General features: G+C 43.4%; 1 protein-coding gene across 1 annotated transcript; it reads right to left on the bottom strand.

Annotated features, from left to right (window-relative positions):
- Nucleotides 1–4,646: 4,646 nt before the first annotated feature.
- Nucleotides 4,647–18,540, bottom strand: RBX1 (ring-box 1). Its single transcript, XM_073327138.1, has 5 exons — nt 18,411–18,540; nt 15,632–15,710; nt 8,009–8,079; nt 6,245–6,330; nt 4,647–4,825 (listed from the first exon to the last, which is right to left on the bottom strand). The coding sequence occupies exons 1-5, from the start codon at nt 18,522–18,524 to the stop codon at nt 4,813–4,815; spliced, it is 363 nt and encodes a 120-aa protein (XP_073183239.1). The 5' UTR covers nt 18,525–18,540; the 3' UTR covers nt 4,647–4,812.
- Nucleotides 18,541–21,601: the final 3,061 nt, after the last annotated feature.

The raw sequence follows: 21,601 nt of genomic DNA, 5'->3' as shown, positions 1-21,601 counted from the left end.
CAATTTCAAAGTTAGGAGTCTAAATACCTTAGTGACTCTGGGCCCTGGAAACTCCATTCACCTTGTGTAGTCTTCTATACAAAAGTGTCTACATGTCAGGACCTTGATAGTGACCACCACTAAATGCTTCCCCCAATTAGTGCAGTACCAGCAAGGAAGCTTAGATACTCACCATTGTCTCTTAAGGAATGCCTTTCAGCCAGGCTCCCAGGTAACTGGGAGCCATGGCCCTCTGATAAGCCAGCCTGTTAAGAACAGCCATGTACTTCATATATTTGGTTCCTCTCCTGGTCCCAAGGTCCTTCCTGTTTTCCCTTTATATCTTCATGCCAGCATCCAGCCCCAATCCCACGTTGTATTCACCTTAAGTCATTTACTCCACAAATGGGCTTTGACTGTAACTTATGTGCTTCAAAGGTTTTTTTTTGTTTTTAAAGAAGTCTATTAACTTCAATCTGTCTGTAAAATTGCTTTCAAGTTTTCCATTCTCTGGCTTTTAAAACAAAACAGAGCTTCTCCACCTGGTCAGGATCCTTCACAAATCCACCTCCTGAAATCCCACAAACTCAATTCTTCTGACAGTCAACAATGCCTCAATTTCACCATCTGTAATGTGGGAACAACATGGGGACTCATGGGTAGTGCAGGGAGAAGAGACTGGTTAGTTAATGGTTAGTAAAGAGCCATGTATGCGTTCAATTACATAATTAACAATTGTTTAATTATTTCAAGGCAGGAGGCTCCTAGCAACCTCAACCAGTGAAGGATTCCTCACAACACACACACTCTCAGGGTCAAGGTGGCAAAATACGCCTTTTTAGGAGGAAATGCAGCTATTTTAGCAGCAACTGCTGGAATTGGCAGGCTTGCCCAATATGGGTTGGTCAACAACAATTATCTGTTAATCCAAGAACAATGATAGCTAGCCTTCTTTCACCTACTGAAATGTGAGACTCATTCTCTTCTCCTCAAGGTTAAAATTAATCAACCTTGAAGGGGAGATGGGGGAAGAAACTTCTTACTCCCTAAGTTGCAAGTGAAGAATAGTATAACAGAGGGACCAGAGAACTAATCCACAGGGATCATGAAGACTTACTTTGCAATGGTAGGGCCCATAATGCGATTTCTGCTATCCTACCACAATGTCCCTGGTGTGAAAGCTCCCTGTCTGTTTCCTGGTGCTAGTAGTTTGAACTGGCCCTAGATCATTGCTCTATCTGGGGAGGTGGGGTACGGTGTTGATGAGAATAACTGCTCTCAAATGAGTCATTACACAGGAGCAAACACAAATCTACCCTCTCAAAGTCAAAGACCGCAATCCCATTAAGAGGAAAAAAAAAAAGATTTCCAAAACAGTATATGAATTCTGTGATGTGGCTTCTCTTAGGAGCCTTGGACCCTCTATCTCAGACCTTAACTCCCGCTCTCTTCCTTTCCTCCAGGGTGGAATCAATCTAGTGTCCATACCTGCCCCAGTAGGTCAGGAGTAAGTAACCTCTTCCTTTGAAAGGTATCACCTGCTGACAAACAATTCTGCCACTCTGTTACACATCTGCACTCAGCTCTGATTCAAAAAAGTCCTTAGACACTGAAAAACGCGTCACTTCTTTGCAACCTTCTGCTCGTTAGCACTACAAGGCTCTAGTGCAGGGGCTCTCAATCTTTCCAAACTACTGTACCCCTTTCAGGAGTCTGATTTGTCTTGTATACCCCAAGTTTCACCTCACTTAAAAACAACTTGCTTATAAAATCAAACAAAAATACAAAAAAGTGTCACAGCACACTTACTGAAAAATTGCTGACTCATTTTTACCATATAATTATAAATCAATTGGAATATAAATATTGTACTTACATTTCAGTGTATATTCTATAGAGCAATATAAACAAGTCATTGTCTGTATGAAATTTTAGTTTGTATGAACTTCACAAGTGCTTTTTATGTAGCCTGTTGTAAAACTAAGCAAATATCTAGATGAGTTGATGTACCCCTAGTTGAGAACCAGTGCTTTAGCACTCAGCAGCACATTAGTTACTAAGCTTAACCACCCTCAACAACTGGCCAGAGAGCATTTGTAGAGATCCCAAGGTAGCTCAACTAGAATAGATCTACTGTACACATGGTTACTTCCAATGACTAAACTAAAAAGAAAAGGAGTACTTGTGGCACCTTAGAGACTAACCAATTTATTTCAGCATGAGCTTTCGTGAGCTACAGCTCACTTCATTGGATGCATTCAGTGGAAACTGCAGCAGACTTTATATACACACACAGAGAATATGAAACAATAAGGAGAGGGGATAGCTCAGTGGTTTGAGCATTGGCCTGCTAAACCCACGGTTGTGAGTTCAATCCTTGAGGGGGCCGTTTAGGGATCTGGGGCAAAAAAAAAAAAAATTGGGGATTGTGCCTGCTTTGAGCAGGGGGTTGGACTAGATGATCTCCTGAGGTCCCTTCCAACTCTGATATTCTATGATTCTATGATTCCCTACCTCCTCCCACCCCACTGTCCTGCTGGTAATAGCTTATCTAAAGTGATCATCAAGTTGGGCCATTTCCAGGTTTCCACAAATCCAGGTTTTCTCGCCCTCCACCCCCCCCCACAAATTCACTCCCCTGCTGGTGATAGCCCATCCAAAGTGACAACTCTCCACACAATGTGCATGACAATCAAGTTGGGCCATTTCCTGCACAAATCCAGGTTCTCTCACCCCCCCCTACCCCCCTCCCAAAAACCACACACACAAACTCACTATCTCGCTGGCAATAGCTCATCCAAAGTGACCACTCTCCCCACAATGCGCATGATAATCAAGGTGGGCCACCCCCAGCACAAATCCAGGCCTTCTCACCCCCACCCCCACCTCCATACACACACAAACTCACTTTCCTGCTGGAAAAGTGAGAAGGCCTGGATTTGTGCTGGGGGTGGCCCACCTTGATTATCATGCGCATTGTGGGGAGAGTGGTCACTTTGGATGAGCTATTGCCAGCGAGATAGTGAGTTTGTGTGTGTGGTTTTTGGGAGGGGGGTGGGGGGGGTGAGAGAACCTGGATTTGTGCAGGAAATGGCCCAACTTGATTGTCATGCACATTGTGTGGAGAGTTGTCACTTTGGATGGGCTATCACCAGCAGGAGAGTGAATTTGTGTGTGTGGGGGGGGGGGGGGTGGAGGGTGAGAAAACCTGGATTTGTGGAAACCTAGAAATGGCCCAACTTGATGATCACTTTAGATAAGCTATTACCAGCAGGACAGTGGGGTGGGAGGAGGTATTGTTTCATATTCTCTGTGTGTATATAAAGTCTGCTGCAGTTTCCATGGTATGCATCCGATGAAGTGAGCTGTAGCTCACGAAAGCTCATGCTCAGATAAATTGGTTAGTCTCTAAGGTGCCACAAGTACTCCTTTTCTTTTTGTGAATACAGACTAACACGGCTGTTACTCTGAAACCAATGATTAAACTAACACCTCATGCCAAAGCTACTTGTTAACGGAGACTCAATAGTTTAATTTTACTACACTAGAATAAGTAATCAGAAAGAAGCCAATGATCTGCAGTGGATTTTTTTTTTTAAAGCAGCATTGAGACACTAAAAATATTTCAATTTAAAATAAGAGATTTAGTGGGAATTTAGTACTTTGGGAAAGGTATGAAACTGACAGCCCTAGAAACCAAAGTCATTCATTTATAGATTTAGTATAGCAAGCAACAGCAATGTTAATTTTCCAAAATTACCACAACATGCCTTAATGCTAATGAGGTAGGACCATATTTTGTGGTAAGATTTTATCTTTATGGTCATGAGAGTCCTTGGCCTTTCTGCTGAGACTGTGAATACAGATGCCACATTAGGATGATTTTATTATATGGATGGTTGTCAACTGGGAACCAGACCGACCAAGTTTAATATAGACCACTACGTAGTGATCAGATGGTAATGACTTTGGGTCATATAACCCCAGGCTTGATTTGAACTGGGAATCTAAAACTGGATGACCTTCACTTCTAATTTGCTCATTCACTGCCCCATTTGTGGCTTTGAAAACAATTTTGAATGTGAGCTACTTGAGGCAGGGACCTTATTTGTACCTTTTATTTAGAAGTGTTTTAGGAGTAGCAACATTTGAGAACCTGCACTCAGCTCAACACCACCAAGCTGAATGGGTTCAACGAACTGGGAATTGTTAACGAGGTTTTCTCCTTGTAAATCATCTGTTCTACTTGAGTTTCATATCAGAAGCAATGGAAAGTAATTTCCATCTGATGACAATAGGGAATTTGTATGAAATGATCAACTGATATCACGGTCTGCCTTCTAGCAGAAAAGTGTCCATCTTAAAAATACTGTCAGCACAACTAAAACCCCTCTGCTGGCCCAGAATTAAGGGCCAGGTCCTCCTCCCATTGACCTCTCACAGAATTTAGTAAGTGCAAAGATGTAGTTTTAAATTGCTTGGTGAGACGTCAGGCATATTGACAAGGCAGGTTGTATGGGAAGTTCTGTCTTGTGGAACACAGGATTGTAGTCCCCAGAACTGTCACTAACACTAAATTGACTAATAAAAGCCCAGTTGGATTCCCTTTGAAGAGGATACCACCCTGTTCACAATCATTTCATTCATGAATACAAAACAAAGTTAGATGGGATGTTCCAACAATATTTTATTTAAGAGTATACAATATGGCAGCATTAAGATTAAAGCAAAAAACAAGACATAACTGATTTACATAATTCCTAAAACAGACCCACTAACAAGAGGAGCCAATTATGGTGGTGACAGAAGGGTAAACTTGGCGACCATCTTTCCTTAGTGCCCATACCTGAAAATACAAATATTTGTTATGTTACCGTGCTTGTTATTTTTATACTGAATACCAATGTTGATTTTTTGGCACCAGCTTTACTCTCATGATAATATTTAATCCAATTAACATGCAACATACAAATATGTATTTCAACCTCAGTAGAAATACCAAAAAACAAAGGTACCTATTTAACTTTTTCCTTAATTCTCCCAGACATTAGTGATTAATTGGGGGAGACTAACTAGCTTATCATTTCATGGACTTGTGACCCTATTGTCACAATCTCCTGCCTGAACTCCACTTCTCAAGTCTGTCCTTGGTATAGAGAGGCTGGAGTATATCATTACCCCTTACACACTACTAAGCATGTGTAAAATGTAAGCCAGTTCATGTCTCATACTGGTACCTAAACATCTTAGTCACTAGCCAAACAGAATAGCTGCCCCATGAGTCCAGTTTTCAATTATGGCTGCCTTAAGATGTTCAAATCCTGCACTTCAGTGCTGAAGTTGTCACAGAAGCAGCCATTATACAACTGAGTGCCAATTAATGCCCAAATATGGGACTGAGAAATTTTAACACTCCTGCTTTAGAAGTCAGGACAGTTTAAAGAGAATGCTCTTTTAAAAAAATCTGGGTGAATCTGTACCTAGCAAAGTAAGTGGTTAATAGATAAATGATTCCGTTAAACCAGGCACAGAGTGGGGCGGGTGCTAGGTAAGCTTCCTGATACCATTTTCAGCTTACTGCATCTCAAACCCAACCTTCAATACTCCCTAGTATCACACTTCTGTACCCCCATATAAATAGGTCAGTGCCCCTCAATACTAATCAGCAGCTTCTCTAGCTATTCTAATGATGGGTCTTTATGCAAGGCCATCAGTCTGGCTAATTTGCCTAGTGGTTCTGCACTGCAAGCAAACATCCACCAGCCAAGTTAGTTTTAGTCATCTGTAACCTTAATAGGGTTTTAAAACAAATCTCAACAATGCAAGGTCAGAGTGACCTGATACAATTTTTGGCATCTTGACATAAACACAATACCCAGATTTTGGAGCAATGGATTTAACCCAGGTTAGTTTCTGAACCCAAGTCACTCATGTGGGGCTCTGCTATCAGTGAATTTCGCTTCTCTATGCTCTCTAGAGGAAAATGTCGATGTAGAGCTCCAGTTTATAACTGCTCTCACTTACACCAGGACTATCTGGACACCCTTCAGAGCCCATAAACTCTGTTAGCAAAGATCACTGTACAGTGACACAGAAAACTCCTCCTAGTAGGAACAGAGTATGCGGCCAAACCCCGAAATGAGAAAGATACCTGGGTGCTCTATCAGCAAGATCTAGCAGAGATTAACATTGCCTAGCACTCATCACAAGAGCCAATGGATGGGCAATAGCATGTTCCATGTTGGAAAAGGCACAGGATACCTACTTTTGGAACTCCCATTCTCTGTTGTCCAGTGGACACACCTGGCGAGTCTTAAGCCAACGAGAGATGCAGTGGAAGTGGAAAGCATGCTGAAAGAGAAGGTACAAGTTACATAGTTTCATAAGGTGCTGTTCATGAATCTCTTAATACAGAGAAATTAAAGCAATGAAAGTGTCACTATAAAAAAGGGTACACTGAGCGTTTGTAAACAAGGAGATGTGGAGAGCTGACTGAGCTCAATGATAAATGGCAAGGAAGAGGATGGTTTTGATCTGTTAAGAAAAGGAAGGGAAATATCAATGAAGTAGCAGCGAAGAGGCTGTTTCACAGCTGATGCTAAGGCAAACCACAGATTTGACAAAGGAGGGAGAGCAGGATTCAGCAGCTGTTAGTACTAGCAGAGTAGAGGCCAATAGAGATATGTCTATGAAGCCAAGAAGAGGCATTTCATAGTGGACAAATATTTGAAGAACCAGAGAACGTCCTGAAGGGCAGGAATGATGGAGATGAAGGTAGAGGCTGAAGGAAGCATTCTGCAAGTACTCTGAACCAAATGATGTTTGAATACAAGTGACTTTGGGAGGCCAGATAGAAAGCTCTATTACATATTTGCTGCAGATGCTGTCCTCCCTTAGCTCCTTAAAAATTAGGGTCCCACTTATCAGTCCCATTAAAGGCTTATGTTGGGAATCCCAGTTCCAAACACTTAAGTAAAACACTAAAAGCCATGATTTTATCTTGCCTCTGTAGACAGATACAACTTTGTTTTTAGCCTTGTTGAGGCATTATCTTGTTGTAACATGGCTCCACCACATAGTAGTTTTTGTAATGTAGCCAGGTCCAAGTCTGGCAAGAGTAGTTTCTTTATGCAACCCTTTAACTGTTACCCTGGACACAGTGGCATGCCATGACACTTAGTCAAGCAAACAATGCCAAACCTCCAGGCAAAATGGCATCCTGCATGTGTTGTGACCTAACACATACAGTGTACATGTGATCACACTGTGTGCAGGATGCCATTTAGTTCTAAAAAAAAAAAAAAATAAATGAATCCTTCATGCATGTTCAGGGGCTGCCCAGAACTATTCTGCAGGTAAAACCAGTCCTCGGGCATGCAATGCATGCATACATACATACACACACAGTATGCCCTTGCCGGTACATGAGGTGGTGGGGAAATGCTGATTTGCATGCTTGAGTCTAGAGACATGGCTGGTACCCTGTCTGAAGGGCAGCGATGCCTCAGCAAAATGGGAAAATCTGAAATTAACTGGAACAATTTTTAAATACAGAAACAAACCCTCTAGTCAAAAAATTGACCCTTCACATAGGCTTGCACATCGAGAAATCGATGTGTTGGCATACAATAACACTGTTTTCTGAGGATGGGATAACTCCCAGCTATGAGCCTGTCCCTTGAATATTCAGAGATATTCACATTTCAAAATTAAATTCCTACAATATTGCCAAGCAACAAGGTACAGAGGTATTTCTATCCTTTACCCCTTCCTTTTCTGTATTCTCTTTCTCCCAACCTGTCTTGTTCTACATATTCTCAACCCTCATTTTTCCATTTTCTTCTTCCCTTCTTCTCGTCATCTCTCTACGTCACAGTAAGCATCCAGGGTTTGAAAATTCTTTCCTAGTAAAGAATTATGAGACCATCTTAATGGATTAGCTGACTTTCTCTATTCTGATTTTGAGTAATAGAAAAGAGGGGACCTAATTTTTTCATAATAGCTGGTTAGTGAAAGCAGTTTGCCTTACATTGCAGACACCCCATGCGACAGTACACTCTTCAGAGGTAGCCGATGCCTGGTTAGCTTGACATTCTATACCTGTAGAGAAAGATTAAACACATTCAGAAGTGGGACCCTTTCTACTTGTAACAAACAATCCTCTTTACTACAGTAAATGAGGAAAAATACCCAAGCTCTTTGTTTTGTTGGACTTATTACAAGCAAGCAGTGTTGGAAATCACTGGGTTTAAGTAAGATTTTTTTCAAATTGGGGAGGGAGGAACTAATTAGTTATTAATGAAGACAGATTTTTTTGTTCACTTTCTTAGATTATTTTGGGGGTATGAGGGGGGAATTGTGTAGGAGTACCATCATCTGTCACTGAAATGTGTCTGCTTGCCAAATTGTAAAGATAAATATTTCTAATTTGGTCATACCAAAGTCTGTTTGGCCTTTGAAGGGTTTTTATTATAGTTATTATTGTTACGGATTATTGCATCAAAATTGTGAGGAAAGATTTAGTTAAGAGGAAGATTTGCTATACAAGATTCTCTATCTGGGACTGCCCTCATTCAAGATATTTGGTTTGTAACAATCAGTGCTTGTGCAAATTTATTCATGTAGCATGGACCTTGGCCACATCTTTGTAGCCTTGTACCAGATAAGCACTTCCAAAGCTACATGGTACAGTGCATGTTAAATATTACTTAACAGTAATCTCTTATTCAGGTGTTATATTGAGAGGGAACCTGCAAAGACCGTCGTAAAAATGCCCAAAGAACTTCTCAGGTGGCATTAAAGGAGAAGGGAGGGGAAAAAGAAGGAAGAGGTCAGCCCCAGATTTTCCGTTCTAGAGTTGGACCTCTCCAATTAGAGTACTTGTGGCACCTTAGAGACTAAAATTTATTTGAGCATAAGCTTTCATGAGCTACAGCTCACTTCATCGGATGAATGCATCCGATGAAGTGAGCTGTAGCTCATGAAAGCTTATGCTCAAATAAATTGGTTAGTCTCTAAGGTGCCACAAGTACCCCTTTTCTTTTTGCGAATACAGACTAAACACGACTGCTACTCTGGAACCTCCAATTAGAGTGTAATCTGAAATAAAATAAGCAGTAAGGACGAGATAAAGGTAAGTACCGCCCCTTCCCTAAAATCAATATTATACGGTTTTGATGCCAATGCTTAAAGCACTCCCCTGACAAAGCAGTAGAAGTCAAGCCCACATTGTTATTAACAATTTTGATAGGTAACCAGGGGACAGATCTTTTTCCTACCAAGGAAGAAGTTGAATACGCTACAGTACTTTCTGAAGTTAGTTTGTGTCTGAATACACTTCAGGGATATAGAATTTGACCCACCAAACCATGGAGGATTTGGATGCTTTCAAGCCTAGGCATTTATTGTGGAAACTAAGAAAGATGAAGTTTTACTGCATTGATCTATTCTACTGAAGTCTGTTTTAATTGCTCTTCTCAGATTTATCATACATTTTCTTTCAGGTGTTCAGGCATTAGACAAACAAGAAGAAGAACAGTTTTCTCATGAGGTATGAAAAGGTGAGTTAACCTTGGTTGTGAGCAACTATCCATACCAAGTTATACCTAGGGATTTTCAATACCACCAGGTAATCTACTACAGATTTAGGTAAGATTTCATTTGTCACACACTTTCCAGAGTCACATCTTTTCACGAAAGTCTTGGGTTCAAAATCTAGGCAATCGCATAAGAAATTCAGAATAGCTGAACACCTGGGTTCTTGTTGCTTTCAATCTTGACACCAATGGAACTGTGTCCAAATTCTTTAGTTACTCAAGAAGGTGGAAGGTATTCAGGAGGCTGACAGAGCTTTGTTACTTTGGAGAATTGCCCATTGGTTTGGAATTCATCATTTCAATGCCCAGACTCAGTCTTACATAGTTAGGATTGGGAAGCAGGAGCACATCCTGGGACAGGAACAGACAGCTGCAACAACTTTTCTTTGGCCAATTTGGGGTGGCAAATTTAAAAAAACATTGTAATCAGTCATTCTTCCTAGGAGCAGAAGGGGGAACCACAGACTTTATTCAGTCATCTATGAGCCAGTGTCTGTTCCTATTAATCTTTGACCTGCTTCCCTCGTGCAGAAGAGTCTTGCCTTTGCATTCCTGCTTGATACTAATAAGTCAAGCAAGGGATAATGTAGTTGCTTGGATATCAGTTAGTCTACTTCTTGGGGGTTGGGGACCATTCCAGATAGTCTGTTGATGCAGTGTCTCCATAAGAACCCCTTATGTTGGGGAATCTGGCAGAATCCATCCTGAATTTTATCTTCTTAGTGGAACTGTTTAGTCTCTCAAGGTCTAAGATGGCTGAGATTCCATAAGATTTTTCTTACTATGGATACTGAGTAGATCTCAGAGCATTTTTCATCTCAAGAGGAAGAGCTCAATCACCCATAGTTATAGGAGGTGAGAAATTACCTTCAAAGGATGATTGTATGCTGACTTCCGGAGACTGAAAAATTAAGTGAAGGTATGTGGAAGAGCCTGATGCTCTGAACTGCACAATCACCCATACCTCTCTTCAAAATCAAATGGGACTCTGAGAAGTAGGATATCTTGCCCTAATCCTATTTCCGCATGGAGGTAAGATGGCTCTTGTCATACTTACTGTTTGGGCTGTACTAGCTTCCCTCAGACATTTCAGAGGTAATACCTAGACCCAGAACAGGGATGAGTCATCCCTTCCCTGCTACCTTTGCGATGGGTAAGGATTAAAAGAACTTCTGCTCCTTCCCAGACTTTGAAAAGCGAGGAGAAAATGCTTTGGTATGTCCATAGTATTGGGTACAACACATCAAGCTTCTCTCTCAACATATTCCACCTGATAATTCTAAGGCACAAAGAATTTACTTTGAATAGTTATCCACTGTCCAGGGCTTAAACCAAAGTTGACACCTGCCCACTAAATTAGCTGTCATAGCTCTCTGTGTCCCTCCCCATGTCTACCCCTCTCCCCCGCCCCAGTCCAGGGTTCCATCAACACAAACACAGTATAAAAATTCATTTGATTTGTTGTAGTTTGTGGCAAACTCCTCCTTAGCATTGGATAGGAGATATTTATCCTTGGTTTTAGCCTGTTTGTCTTGTTTTGCTCGCTTGATCTTGACATCCTCTTCCTTCCTCTTTGCCATTCCAAATATTTACAGAGGAAAGAATCTATCCTAGTTCTCTGGCTTGGGGTTATGATTGTTTGCTCCTGAGGAGAAGTCAGAACTTGTGGAAGGTGATTAGGATCTAGAACACTTTTGCCATTTTGAGATGATCATGGTTATCTACAAAGTTCTGTCTCAGCTGGTGTTCTGGCTCAGGTTAATTTGTAGGGATGTGTAGGTTTTGAGCTCTGGTGGTCCGCATCATTCAATATTAGAATTGACTAGGAAGCGTAGGGGAAAGCTTCCCTGAGTGTCCAGATCTTCCTCTTGGGAATAAGATGAGTCAGAAAGGACACCAGATTCCTTGGCAAATAAAATTACTCACTTAAAAAACCTGAAGTAGGACCCTGGAGCTTCTCTCTTCAGGGGGAGACTTTTCACTTTAGAGTGTGTGTATGTATTTGAGTGTGTAAAAGGAGTTTTGGACTTATTCCTGAAGAGCTGTTCATCAGCAAGTATGGTCCATACTGCAGAGTCCCAAACACTTAAGAGGTCAGACCGTTTGCAGAGACATCTATGGGGGAGCCCTGGGATGGTGTTGGTGGATGCAAAGGCCCCCAAATGAGCCATCCAGACTGAACTCCTTCCCTGATAGGGCAAGTCTTGGCAGGTTGGAGGCAATCATAGACATACGCCCATTCTTTAGCTCCCAAGGCAGCATCCTTGCAGATGGATCACCTCTTGACCTTCTGCTTCTCCACGTTTCCAGCTCCACCATGACAGACAAGGGGTTAACAAAGGGAGAGAAGGAGCTCCATTGGTGGCCTCATTCAGGGAGCAAATCCTGAAAATTCTGCCTCTGCCTCTCCCCATCCCCCCAAGCAGGGGAGATGTGCTGGCTGCTGCCCCAAATTAAACTATAAAAGCAGAGATTGTAGTAGATAACATGGGAGTGCTTTACTACTTCTCTTTGCTAGTGGCAGAGAATCTGAAGTGAAGGCAGAAGGGGTGTGGCAGAGACCTGGAGTCTTGTTGACAAGCATGAGCTATCTGTAGTATTTGAAAGAAGTGCCACCCAAATGTCTTGCAGTAGGAGAGTGGTCAGGATCCCACAGTAAATATGTATTTCAGCATTTCTCCAGTAAGAGACCCCTTTTGTTTCCTCCACTACTTTGGCAGCCTTCGGTATGTTAATATGGAAAGAGAAGCAACCTAAGATTCAATTTTCTCTCTAATAATTGCTGACAGAAAATAAGGCATGGTTCTCCTTTATTTGCAGCTATATTAATGGACCTCCAAATTAATACTTGTTAAGGTGTGGCTACCCAGGAGACTCTTCTTTTTTTCCCCCCCCCTCCTTTTATTATTTTGAGTGGCTCCTTTTTGAGCAACAGTATTGTGAAAATACACACTACATGGTGTTCTCTTTCTCCCTGCAAAGTTGCCTTCTAGAATTATTCATGGCTTCAAGTACTGTACTGCATCAGAAGTCAGAGATGGAAGAAACAATCAAGTCAACTAATCACCTTACCGCTAGTGCAGATCTGTTTCCTACAAAGTTTTCTAGGGCTTCCCCAGTCCAGTTTTTAAAATTTGGCACAGGAGGGGATTCCACTATGCTCTTTGGAAGACTATTCCAGTACTTTATATTTACAATACTATATATTTCTATTGGATTGTCTCAATATTTAGTTTCATTCTTCTGCTCAAGGTCATATGGTCACTTCTAGTTATAATCCCCTGTACCATATTTCTTTCCTCCATTAGTGTTTACACCGTCAAATATTTGTAGACAGTTATGTTCCAGGCTTAGTCATCACATAGTCAAGCTATTCACAATTACTTTTTAGTCTTCTCAAATTAATCCCTTCAATCCCTTAAGCATTGTGTGTCTCTTCTCTGGACTCGATCCTTTTCGTATATATTTTTGTGATTATGAGATGGCCAAAACCAATACAGTATTGCAGGTGCAGCGTCACCAGAGTTGACCAGACAGCGGCTTCTTTAATAGCTCAATGTATGCAGCCCAAGACTGCACTAGTCTTTTTTGTTAGTATGTTACATTGCAAATTCATTACAGGAGGAGGCTGGTAATACTGCATATCATTCAGATTGCCAGACATGTCTTATATTTCAAGTTGCCTCTAAACTTTGCCAAACCTTACCTATTTGAGCTGAAATTTTACATGGCAGGTGTCTACCTCAGGGTGCTCCCCCCCCCCCCCCCAATTTTAGCCAAAATGGTTCAGCTGTTTGAGAACAAGGCTAGAGGAAAAATACATTTTTGTCATATTAAAACATTTAGAAAGTGACACACAAAATTGTTAAAACACTAAGGTTGCAGAGCTAAACATTCAAAAGTTAGCCTTCATTCTGGCTTTTCCTATCTGTGCAACCTTTAATTCAGCCCTCTGATACAGCTTTTAATTACATGATCATGTACTTTTTTCCACCCCAGAGGACTCCTGCCTCATTCAGTGCACAGGATAGACTTCTGGCATTTCCTAATTTTTTAGTGCTTGACTTTGCAAGCCAAAATGTTCTTTTAATGTAGTTTGTGTGTATAATATTTTAATATTCTGCTTCCTATTACTCATAGCTCTCTTTCAACATTCCTGCTTTCCAGGTTTTCCCTTGCCATTAAATCTCTGTTTCACATACCCTAATCCCAAGTATATTACCTTGCATTTTTTAGAAGTCTCATTTTGGTGGTCCTGCAGATATTAATTTCAGTTTCTGAATGATTTCTGACCTCTCAGTTTACTATATGAAAAATTAAAATGCTGTTTACTTTCTTCCAGATTAATTATGTTAAATAAGTCCAGAACCAACACTAATCCTTACAGCACCCAGTTAGACACTTCCCCAACTCTGTACAAGTATCACTGTTTGTTTGTAGCTCAGCCTATTTTCATGTGAGAGTGCCCCTATCCAAGCCAATATGAATTAATTTAGCAAGTAAAAAATTTGTTAAACATAATTGCTTCCCCAAAATCAAGTTATTACATCAGGTTCCATTCAACCACTGTTTGTCATTCTACTTGCACAATCCCTCACTTGCCTCCCCCCAAAACCAATCCACTGTGGTGTGAGTTTTTCTAAACCTGTTGCTGCTTATCTTCTAGATGTAATTTTTTCCTCTTAGTATTTGGTCCGTTATTTTATTAAGGCTGACATGAGACTTACCAAGATAGTAACAGCCAGGATCATTCTTTCCATTCCCTCCCCCGCAAAAATTTCTCCACTCTTTCCCAGTTCTCCATGATTTCTCAAAATAAATGTCAGACCTGACCAAATACTGCATGTTAGGTCTTGGTATGGAAGACCATAAATAGTTTGGGGGTAGGTCAGTTGACTTAAGTCACACCAAGTTCCACTGGTTTATATAAACAGAATTTATTCCATGAATTATTAAAAATTATGTTAACCTATGGGATTCTCTGAGGACCAAGATTTGCTCATGCCTATATTCTAACTAGGGCCTCAAATGTTTAAATGCCCCACAGGTGTACTTTTTATTTTACAAGACTAAAGATAATGAACAAAGCAAGACCAGCCTTGGAAAACTGTTCTCACAGGGTTCACCTAGAGTATGCCAAATATTTTTTGTCCATCTATACTAAGGCAAGGGTAGGCAGTTAGATTTTGTGCCTCTGCTAACACTCAATTCTGAGAATCTGTTTTTGTACCCATTTTGTAACTCTTTGCAGAACTGATACGAGTGACTGATCTGTGTGCACGTGTACACTTCATGTTAGAAATTTTTTAAACTGAACTCCAGTTTAATACTCTTCATATGGAGTAAGTGTTTTGATGTTTATTTGTAAAATTAAGCTTATTGTACAGTGTTCCCAGATAAAGCAGAACAGACATTTAAGGGTAATGTTTGTATTGTTCAAGTATTTTTGATTGTTTAGTTTGTCTATTCTATAACAAAACAATCCATATGCCTCTGGATAGCCACCACACAATTCCAGATTATAATACCCAGCATGAGGTAGCTAATGCTATCTTCTGTGGAATGATACAAATTGAGGTTAGTGGTTTGACTGGACTCTTGGTCTGTCAGTAATTGTATAAGTATTGTGTGTCATAATCTTCACTGGTTTAATGCAAGAGTCAATAATCAATTTGGGTTTTCTAATTAGTTCAATTTATACATGATTCCCACCCCTAAATAATCTCATCTCACCTTTGGCCCCTCATCATTACTCCACCTCCTGGCACTTCTTTCCAAACCCCTGCCCAGCCAACACTGCCTCCTGTGTAGCAGTGTGATACCAATTTAATTCTTCAATTTGTCCCTCTTTTAAAGTGGGGAAAAAAGGGAAATGTGGTGGTGAAGGAGATTAGATCCTGGCCTTTAAACATTACCAAAACACAAGCTTGCAATTTTGGGCTTTGAAAAAAACCTCACTCCTAGAGGTGATTTTGGCTGTACATTACATCTGTGAGGGAACTGCCATGTCTGAATAGCCACAGTGCCTGTAATTTCCCCCCACTCCATTTACTTACACAGATCCATGATATGGTTCCTGCAAATGGCACAGTTATCAACCACAATGTCCCAGGCCCAGAGAGCTACTGCATTCCACTACAAAGAGAAAGAAGAACACATTTTCTATTGAAATTACAATATCTGTCAGAGGATTCCTTCCCCCCCACCCCCCGTTGCACTATTCCTGAGATCCCAGCTCTTCAGAGCACAGGATAGGGAGATTTCCTTGAAAACCTACCACCACCACTCTTTGGAAAAGTTAGAATTGCTTGGGAGTAATGAGACACTCCTGAATCCACCCCAAGACTCAAGCATTTCCTGCCAACCCAGGAAACAGCAGAAATTATTTATTACACAAGAAATATAAATATAAAACAGACTCCTAGTTAGGAAAGAGGCTCATTTACCTACATAAGCCAGTCACTCTTAAATATAAGTCCCTTATTTTTACTCAAACAAATGCAACCATTCATATTTCTATTCAAGAGATCTGAATCCCATATCCAGGTGGGTCTTTTGCTCCCCAAGCCACATCCTTAGCACTGATGGAATGGATGGAAAGCGTGCACCTTATTGGAAGTCCAATCCAGATATCCTTGACAAAACAGAAACTACCACCATTAGCAGCAGCCCTACCAATAAGTCACCACTGCAGAAAAATGGGAACCAATTACTTGAGACAGTTTATATGCCTCCCTGCACTGAAGTCCCTTTTTTCAAACACAATAGGAGATAGCACAAAGAACTGCAGGGCACATCTGAGGATCCAATATGGGTAACTGAATAAATGGTTGTTGGGTTTTTTTGGGGTGGGGAGCTAAAAAAATCGCTTAAAAGGTGAGATTTGAGGTGTCATCCCCCCAAAAAAAGGGACTGACTTCCATGATCACAAAAGCCTATAAGAAGAGGGTCTACTATGCATTTAAGGGGACAATATTTGAAAGAAAAAAAAATTAACACAGGATTGGAACTCCTAGCCAAATGATACAGAATTGTAACAGAGTGCATCCCATCCCCTTCTCTGCCCCCCAAAAAGATTCAATTAGAAGACACTTCATAATTACACAGGATACCAGAACTTGGTTGCCTGACATTGTGGGTGGCAAATATAACTCTAGACCGATTATGTCACAGCAATATAAGTTAGAGATTATTGTCTAACTCCCTTTCCAGTAAGTGATTGTTCTCCACAGTATATATTTTCCTGTATACAAGCATATCAAGTGATGTTTCCATCACGTCTTCTCAGAGTCCACCTACCAACAGATGTCACCATTAGTAAGCGTTTCCTGATACTTGTCTTAAATGTCTCCTTACTTGCTCATTATAGCTCTTTGTACAAATTACTTTTCCTCCCCTCTCAGTGTTTTCATGCTGCATAAACTGCAGGTCCAGATTTCTGACCACTGCTACCATTAAAGTGTTTTTCTAAACTGAGAAGTAACAATGTAAATTTGTAAAAGCCTTCTTACTCAGGAGACCTGATGTATCCAAGTCACAGCTATTAAATTTAGAGATAAAAATCAGGATTTTATTACTTATTTTACTTCTGTCAGATCAGTAAAGCCAATATAGCTACAGGGGAAGTCAGAAGATGATCCAATCAACTACGCTACAGTTAGAGTCTTCATTTCTGGTGATGTTGTATTCATGCCCACTGGGCAAGGCTGGAGTAACCAACTGGCCTGTGACTAGAAGCTCTGACTGGAGTCACGAGATCTCTGACATCATGTGTTGCCGGGGAGGTCATGTAGGACAAGCTTCACTCAGCATGAGCCAGTCTTACCCACAATCAAATTCACATTCACACACACTCCTGGAGTGCGGCGGCCACTACTTCTGTCACTCAGGTGTCTGAGGAAGGTTATGAGAGGTCCTGAGCACCCTTTTCACTTTTGCCCAGTGGATGTCTCCATGGGCAAACTTCTCGCTGGGTTGACAAGAGAATCTTCATCATGCAGGGCCCGCTCCTGGGCTGCCAGCGCACCTCTGGCTCCCTGACCCTTCGTTTTGGGGGTTGAATGAAAGAAGGAAATGAGACAAGATGTCCTTCCTCCTGGATGGGCCCCAGCCAGCTTCGGGACAGAATCCAAGGGGTGGGGACGAGGAGCTGAGGCCACTTGCAAAGGCGCAGCAGCACTGTCCGCGGGTCCCCTGCACCACCCTAAAGACTAGATCAGGGTCAGGAAGAAGGAGCCTTCCGCCTGTCAGCAGACCCCCCCCCCACAGGAGAGGGCTCCCACGTCCTGACATCACCAAATTAAGTGGCAGCGAGGCCCCGTCACGGGTGGCTCCGTGTTGGGGCAGGGCCACACCAGAGACCCCAGGCAGCCGGCATACAGCCGTGTCCCCGGTGCGTTACCTCGCCCCCCGCGCGTCCCCCCACACCCCCACCCCGGCCAGGCCGCGCAGCATCGTCCTGACAAAGTTGGCTGAGCCGAGGCGTCGCCCCGCCCCCATCCCTCCCCGCCTGCCACCACCCAGGCCCCCGTGAGAGAGCAGGCGCCTCCCTGACACAGCCCCACCCCTTCGCCCCTCCCCGCACGCCGCTGTCACCCGGCAACAACAGCGCGGCTGATTGGCCCCTCCATCCCCCACGTACAGCGGCCCCGCCGCAGCTATTGGCCCCGAACTCCGCCAGAAACCCAGAGCCCCGCCCTCTCCTGAATAGCGCGGAACCGGAGACCCGGCCCCTAAGGAGAACAAGACCGGCCCCGTCCTCGCCCCGGAGCGACCGGCCCGTTCGCCCCTATCTCGCCCCGCAGCTGTCAGGGTGACGCCCCCCAGAGACCACACCTTCTTCACTTCGAAGCGCTTCTTACTGGCGCTACTGTTGGTGCCGCTCGGGGTGTCCACATCCATCGCCGCCGCCATTTTGAATACACGATTCCAGGTCCCCTTATTGCGCATGCGCGGGACAGGGGACGCAGACTCGCGACAGCCTCCTTTTTCCCTTCCCCCCGCCCCGCCCCGCACGCAAACAGGTGTGTCGGGGTGGGGGGGGAGGGGGATGAAAGCAAGGAAGCGTCACACGACACTGGTCTCTTAAAGGCGCCGGCCAGGGCGGAGCCCAGAGTCAGCCTCCCCCGCCCTCATGACAGAGTTGCGCAACCCGCGGGGGGGGCTGGGCCGGGCCCAGCAGCAGCATTTAAAGGGAGAGGCAAGACTTCCCTCCCGAGCGCCGGAGTGCTGCTGGGGGCCCGCCCCGCCCCGCCCCGCCCGTCAGTCAGTCTGCGCGGCCCCTGTCCGGCCCCGCGGCGCCTCGTCCGCAGCCCGGGCCCGAGGCCGCGGGGTGCGCGAAGCCCGGGCGCGCTGCAGGCCTCGCTCGACCCAGAGGCTCGGGCTGGAACCGGCCTGGGCTTCGTGCGGCGGAGCCGAGCCCCGCGCGGCTGCCCCGTTCCGGCCGGTGCCGCTAGAGTCGGGTAAAGCCCGGGCCAGGCCGGCCGCACACGCGAGGCTGTTTGCTGCTCTCTGCTCCATGGCGGTGGCCCCCAGGGGCCGACAGGACATTGCACTGAGGCAGCCACAGGCTGGACTTGGCCCCCTGCCTCCCTGTAAAGAAATTCAAACTAAGTGTCTCCTTCCAAACAAATGCACCGGCCTTTCAAGGTGTTAGTTGTCAGGGCAGCAGGGGATAGTGCGGGGTGGCTGGCGCTCAGAGCCACCATGCTTGAGACTAGATTGAGTCTTGTCAAACAGTATGTATCCGGTGAAGTGAGCTGTGGGTCACCAAAGCTTACGCTCAAATAAATTGGCTAGTCTCTAGGGTGCCACAAGTCCTCCTTTTCTTTTTGCGAATACAGACTAACACGGCTGTTACTCTGAAACCAGTCTCGTCGGACTCATTTTCAGTTGTGATGCCTCCACCCATTAAGTGTTGACCTGCCCCAAGGCTCATTCTGTCCATAACAAGCATTTGCAAAGCATGTTTTTCAACAGGAAAATCCCACATGGGTGACCTGAGGCTATTGCCCACTCTCCCCAGGGCCAGGAAAACTGTTCAGTTCCTGTTCCCTGGCTAAGCGAGTGCTGGGAATGCTGAGGGAGGCAAACTGTTTAAATCCACCAGGAACTGATGCATTGCCCCTCATGTAGCTCAGCAATGACTTCTCCTACTGATTAAGGAGCAGTGTTTGAATGACACCCCAGCCACTTCTCTTTAGCTGGGAAGATAGAAGCTAAAGAGCTGCCAGTAGTTTGTATTTATCCTGTAGGACAAAAATCACATCACAATGCTGTGTCCCCACTCACTGTTATGATCTGAAAGCACAAATGCTATCCTGCTGTTCCAGTATATTGTAATCATATATGCTGTAGCACTGTGGTTCTTGAAATAAATTGGATGATCCTTTAAGAAGCTAAGGCTACTGGCACACATCCATAAAGAATCAGCAGTGGCTGGCAAACCTTGAAGACCAGGGACTGTTGTGGTACCTGGCAGTGGGGAAACATCAGGACTATGTCAGGAATGCAGAGAATGCCTTTGGATGTATACAGGTAAAGGGAGGGGAATAAATGCAACATAGCATCCTTCCTCTCCTTGTGCTGACAGCTGAGGGATGTGCTTATGTAGCAAGTGTATGGATTTCAGTCACAGTGGTCTTGTGGGAAGAGATAGTGAAGGATGAGTTAGGGAAGTAGGATGCAAAAAAGAGGGTCACCCTTGGTGATTTAAATAATTGCCTCTGGATAGGGTAATCTTAGTCCTCTGTACTGTTTGCCATCAGTTACTTGCCAACATGAACTCAGATTCTGCAGCCATTCCATGACCAATCTACCTTATCTCCAACTGTTGACTGTAGGGGAAGGAAGCTCCCATTATGATGGTAAGAAAACGGTGTATAAATAATAAAATTAGGGTGGTAGCAAATACAGAAAAGGAGCAAAGCCAATCTTATTACAAAGTAAAGGCTGAAAATTTTAAACAAAATTTCTAAATTATTCAATTAAGATTTCAGTGCCAATTTTGACTCATCTCCCATCTCTCCCCTGAATTCTTGCAACCTGTTTTCCCAATAAGAACCAGAGGCTCATCTTCCCAAAGCAGGCTAACCTTAACCTAAGTCTGCATATAGGCCAAGGCCGGACCATATCCTACACACTATTACCACACAAGCCTTAGTTGTCTTACATTTATGCACAGCTACTGTTTTTATTACATAAGAAAACTCAATCACTCACTTCATAGAGGGAGAGCAGATGGGATTTCATTAATATTTATAAGAATTGAGAAAGAGGTGGAAGTTATCAAAAGAGAAGAGGGGGATTATGGGATATTGAGAGGGTATACAGTGGATGGCAATGGGAATGATGCTGTGACCTACAGACGCAGGCTGAATGCCAGTACGTAGGATTCTTCAGCTTATAGTTGAAGTGTGAGTGGTGGTATGAAGGGATCTCAAGTCTATACCTGGAGGCTGGATAGCAATGTAATGGGGAGGGGGCACTGGTCCATGCCAGGAGAGGTGGGCAGCTGTAGAAAGTGGCAGCCTTAAGTGCGGTGTTGAAATATTAACTGAGACTGTTCTGACCTTTTTGTGTTTAAAATTCTCAGCCTTAACCTTGGACTTTTCGTTGTTGTAGGAATTTCCTTCTTTTTAATCAATCAATCATTTAATTGTAGATAAGGTTCACTTCTGCCCAGAGACTAAATGTAGGACATAGCAGAGCCAAAGGAACTCATGTTTTTATTGGAAAGTTAGGATCCTCAGCTATGGAATCTCTACCAAATTAAAGGAATACTTGTGGCACCCTAGAGACTAACAAATTTATTTGAGCATAAGCTTCGTTAGTCTCTAAGGTGCCACAAGTCCTCCTTTTCTTTTTGCGGATACAGACTAACAGGGCTGCTACTCTGAAATCTACCAAATGAGATCCTGTTCCTGCAAGTTGCTCTGAACAGGTGAATCCTCAGGCCTGCGTGAGCCCCACTGAAGTCTGCCTGTGCAGATCCAAGGGCAGAATCTGGGGGAGCTAACTCCTTAATC

The sequence above is a fragment of the Lepidochelys kempii genome, chromosome 1 (genome assembly GCF_965140265.1).
Source record: "Lepidochelys kempii isolate rLepKem1 chromosome 1, rLepKem1.hap2, whole genome shotgun sequence".
In the NCBI taxonomy this organism is placed as follows: Eukaryota; Metazoa; Chordata; order Testudines; family Cheloniidae; genus Lepidochelys; species Lepidochelys kempii.
This window is presented reverse-complemented; position numbering and strand designations above follow the sequence as displayed.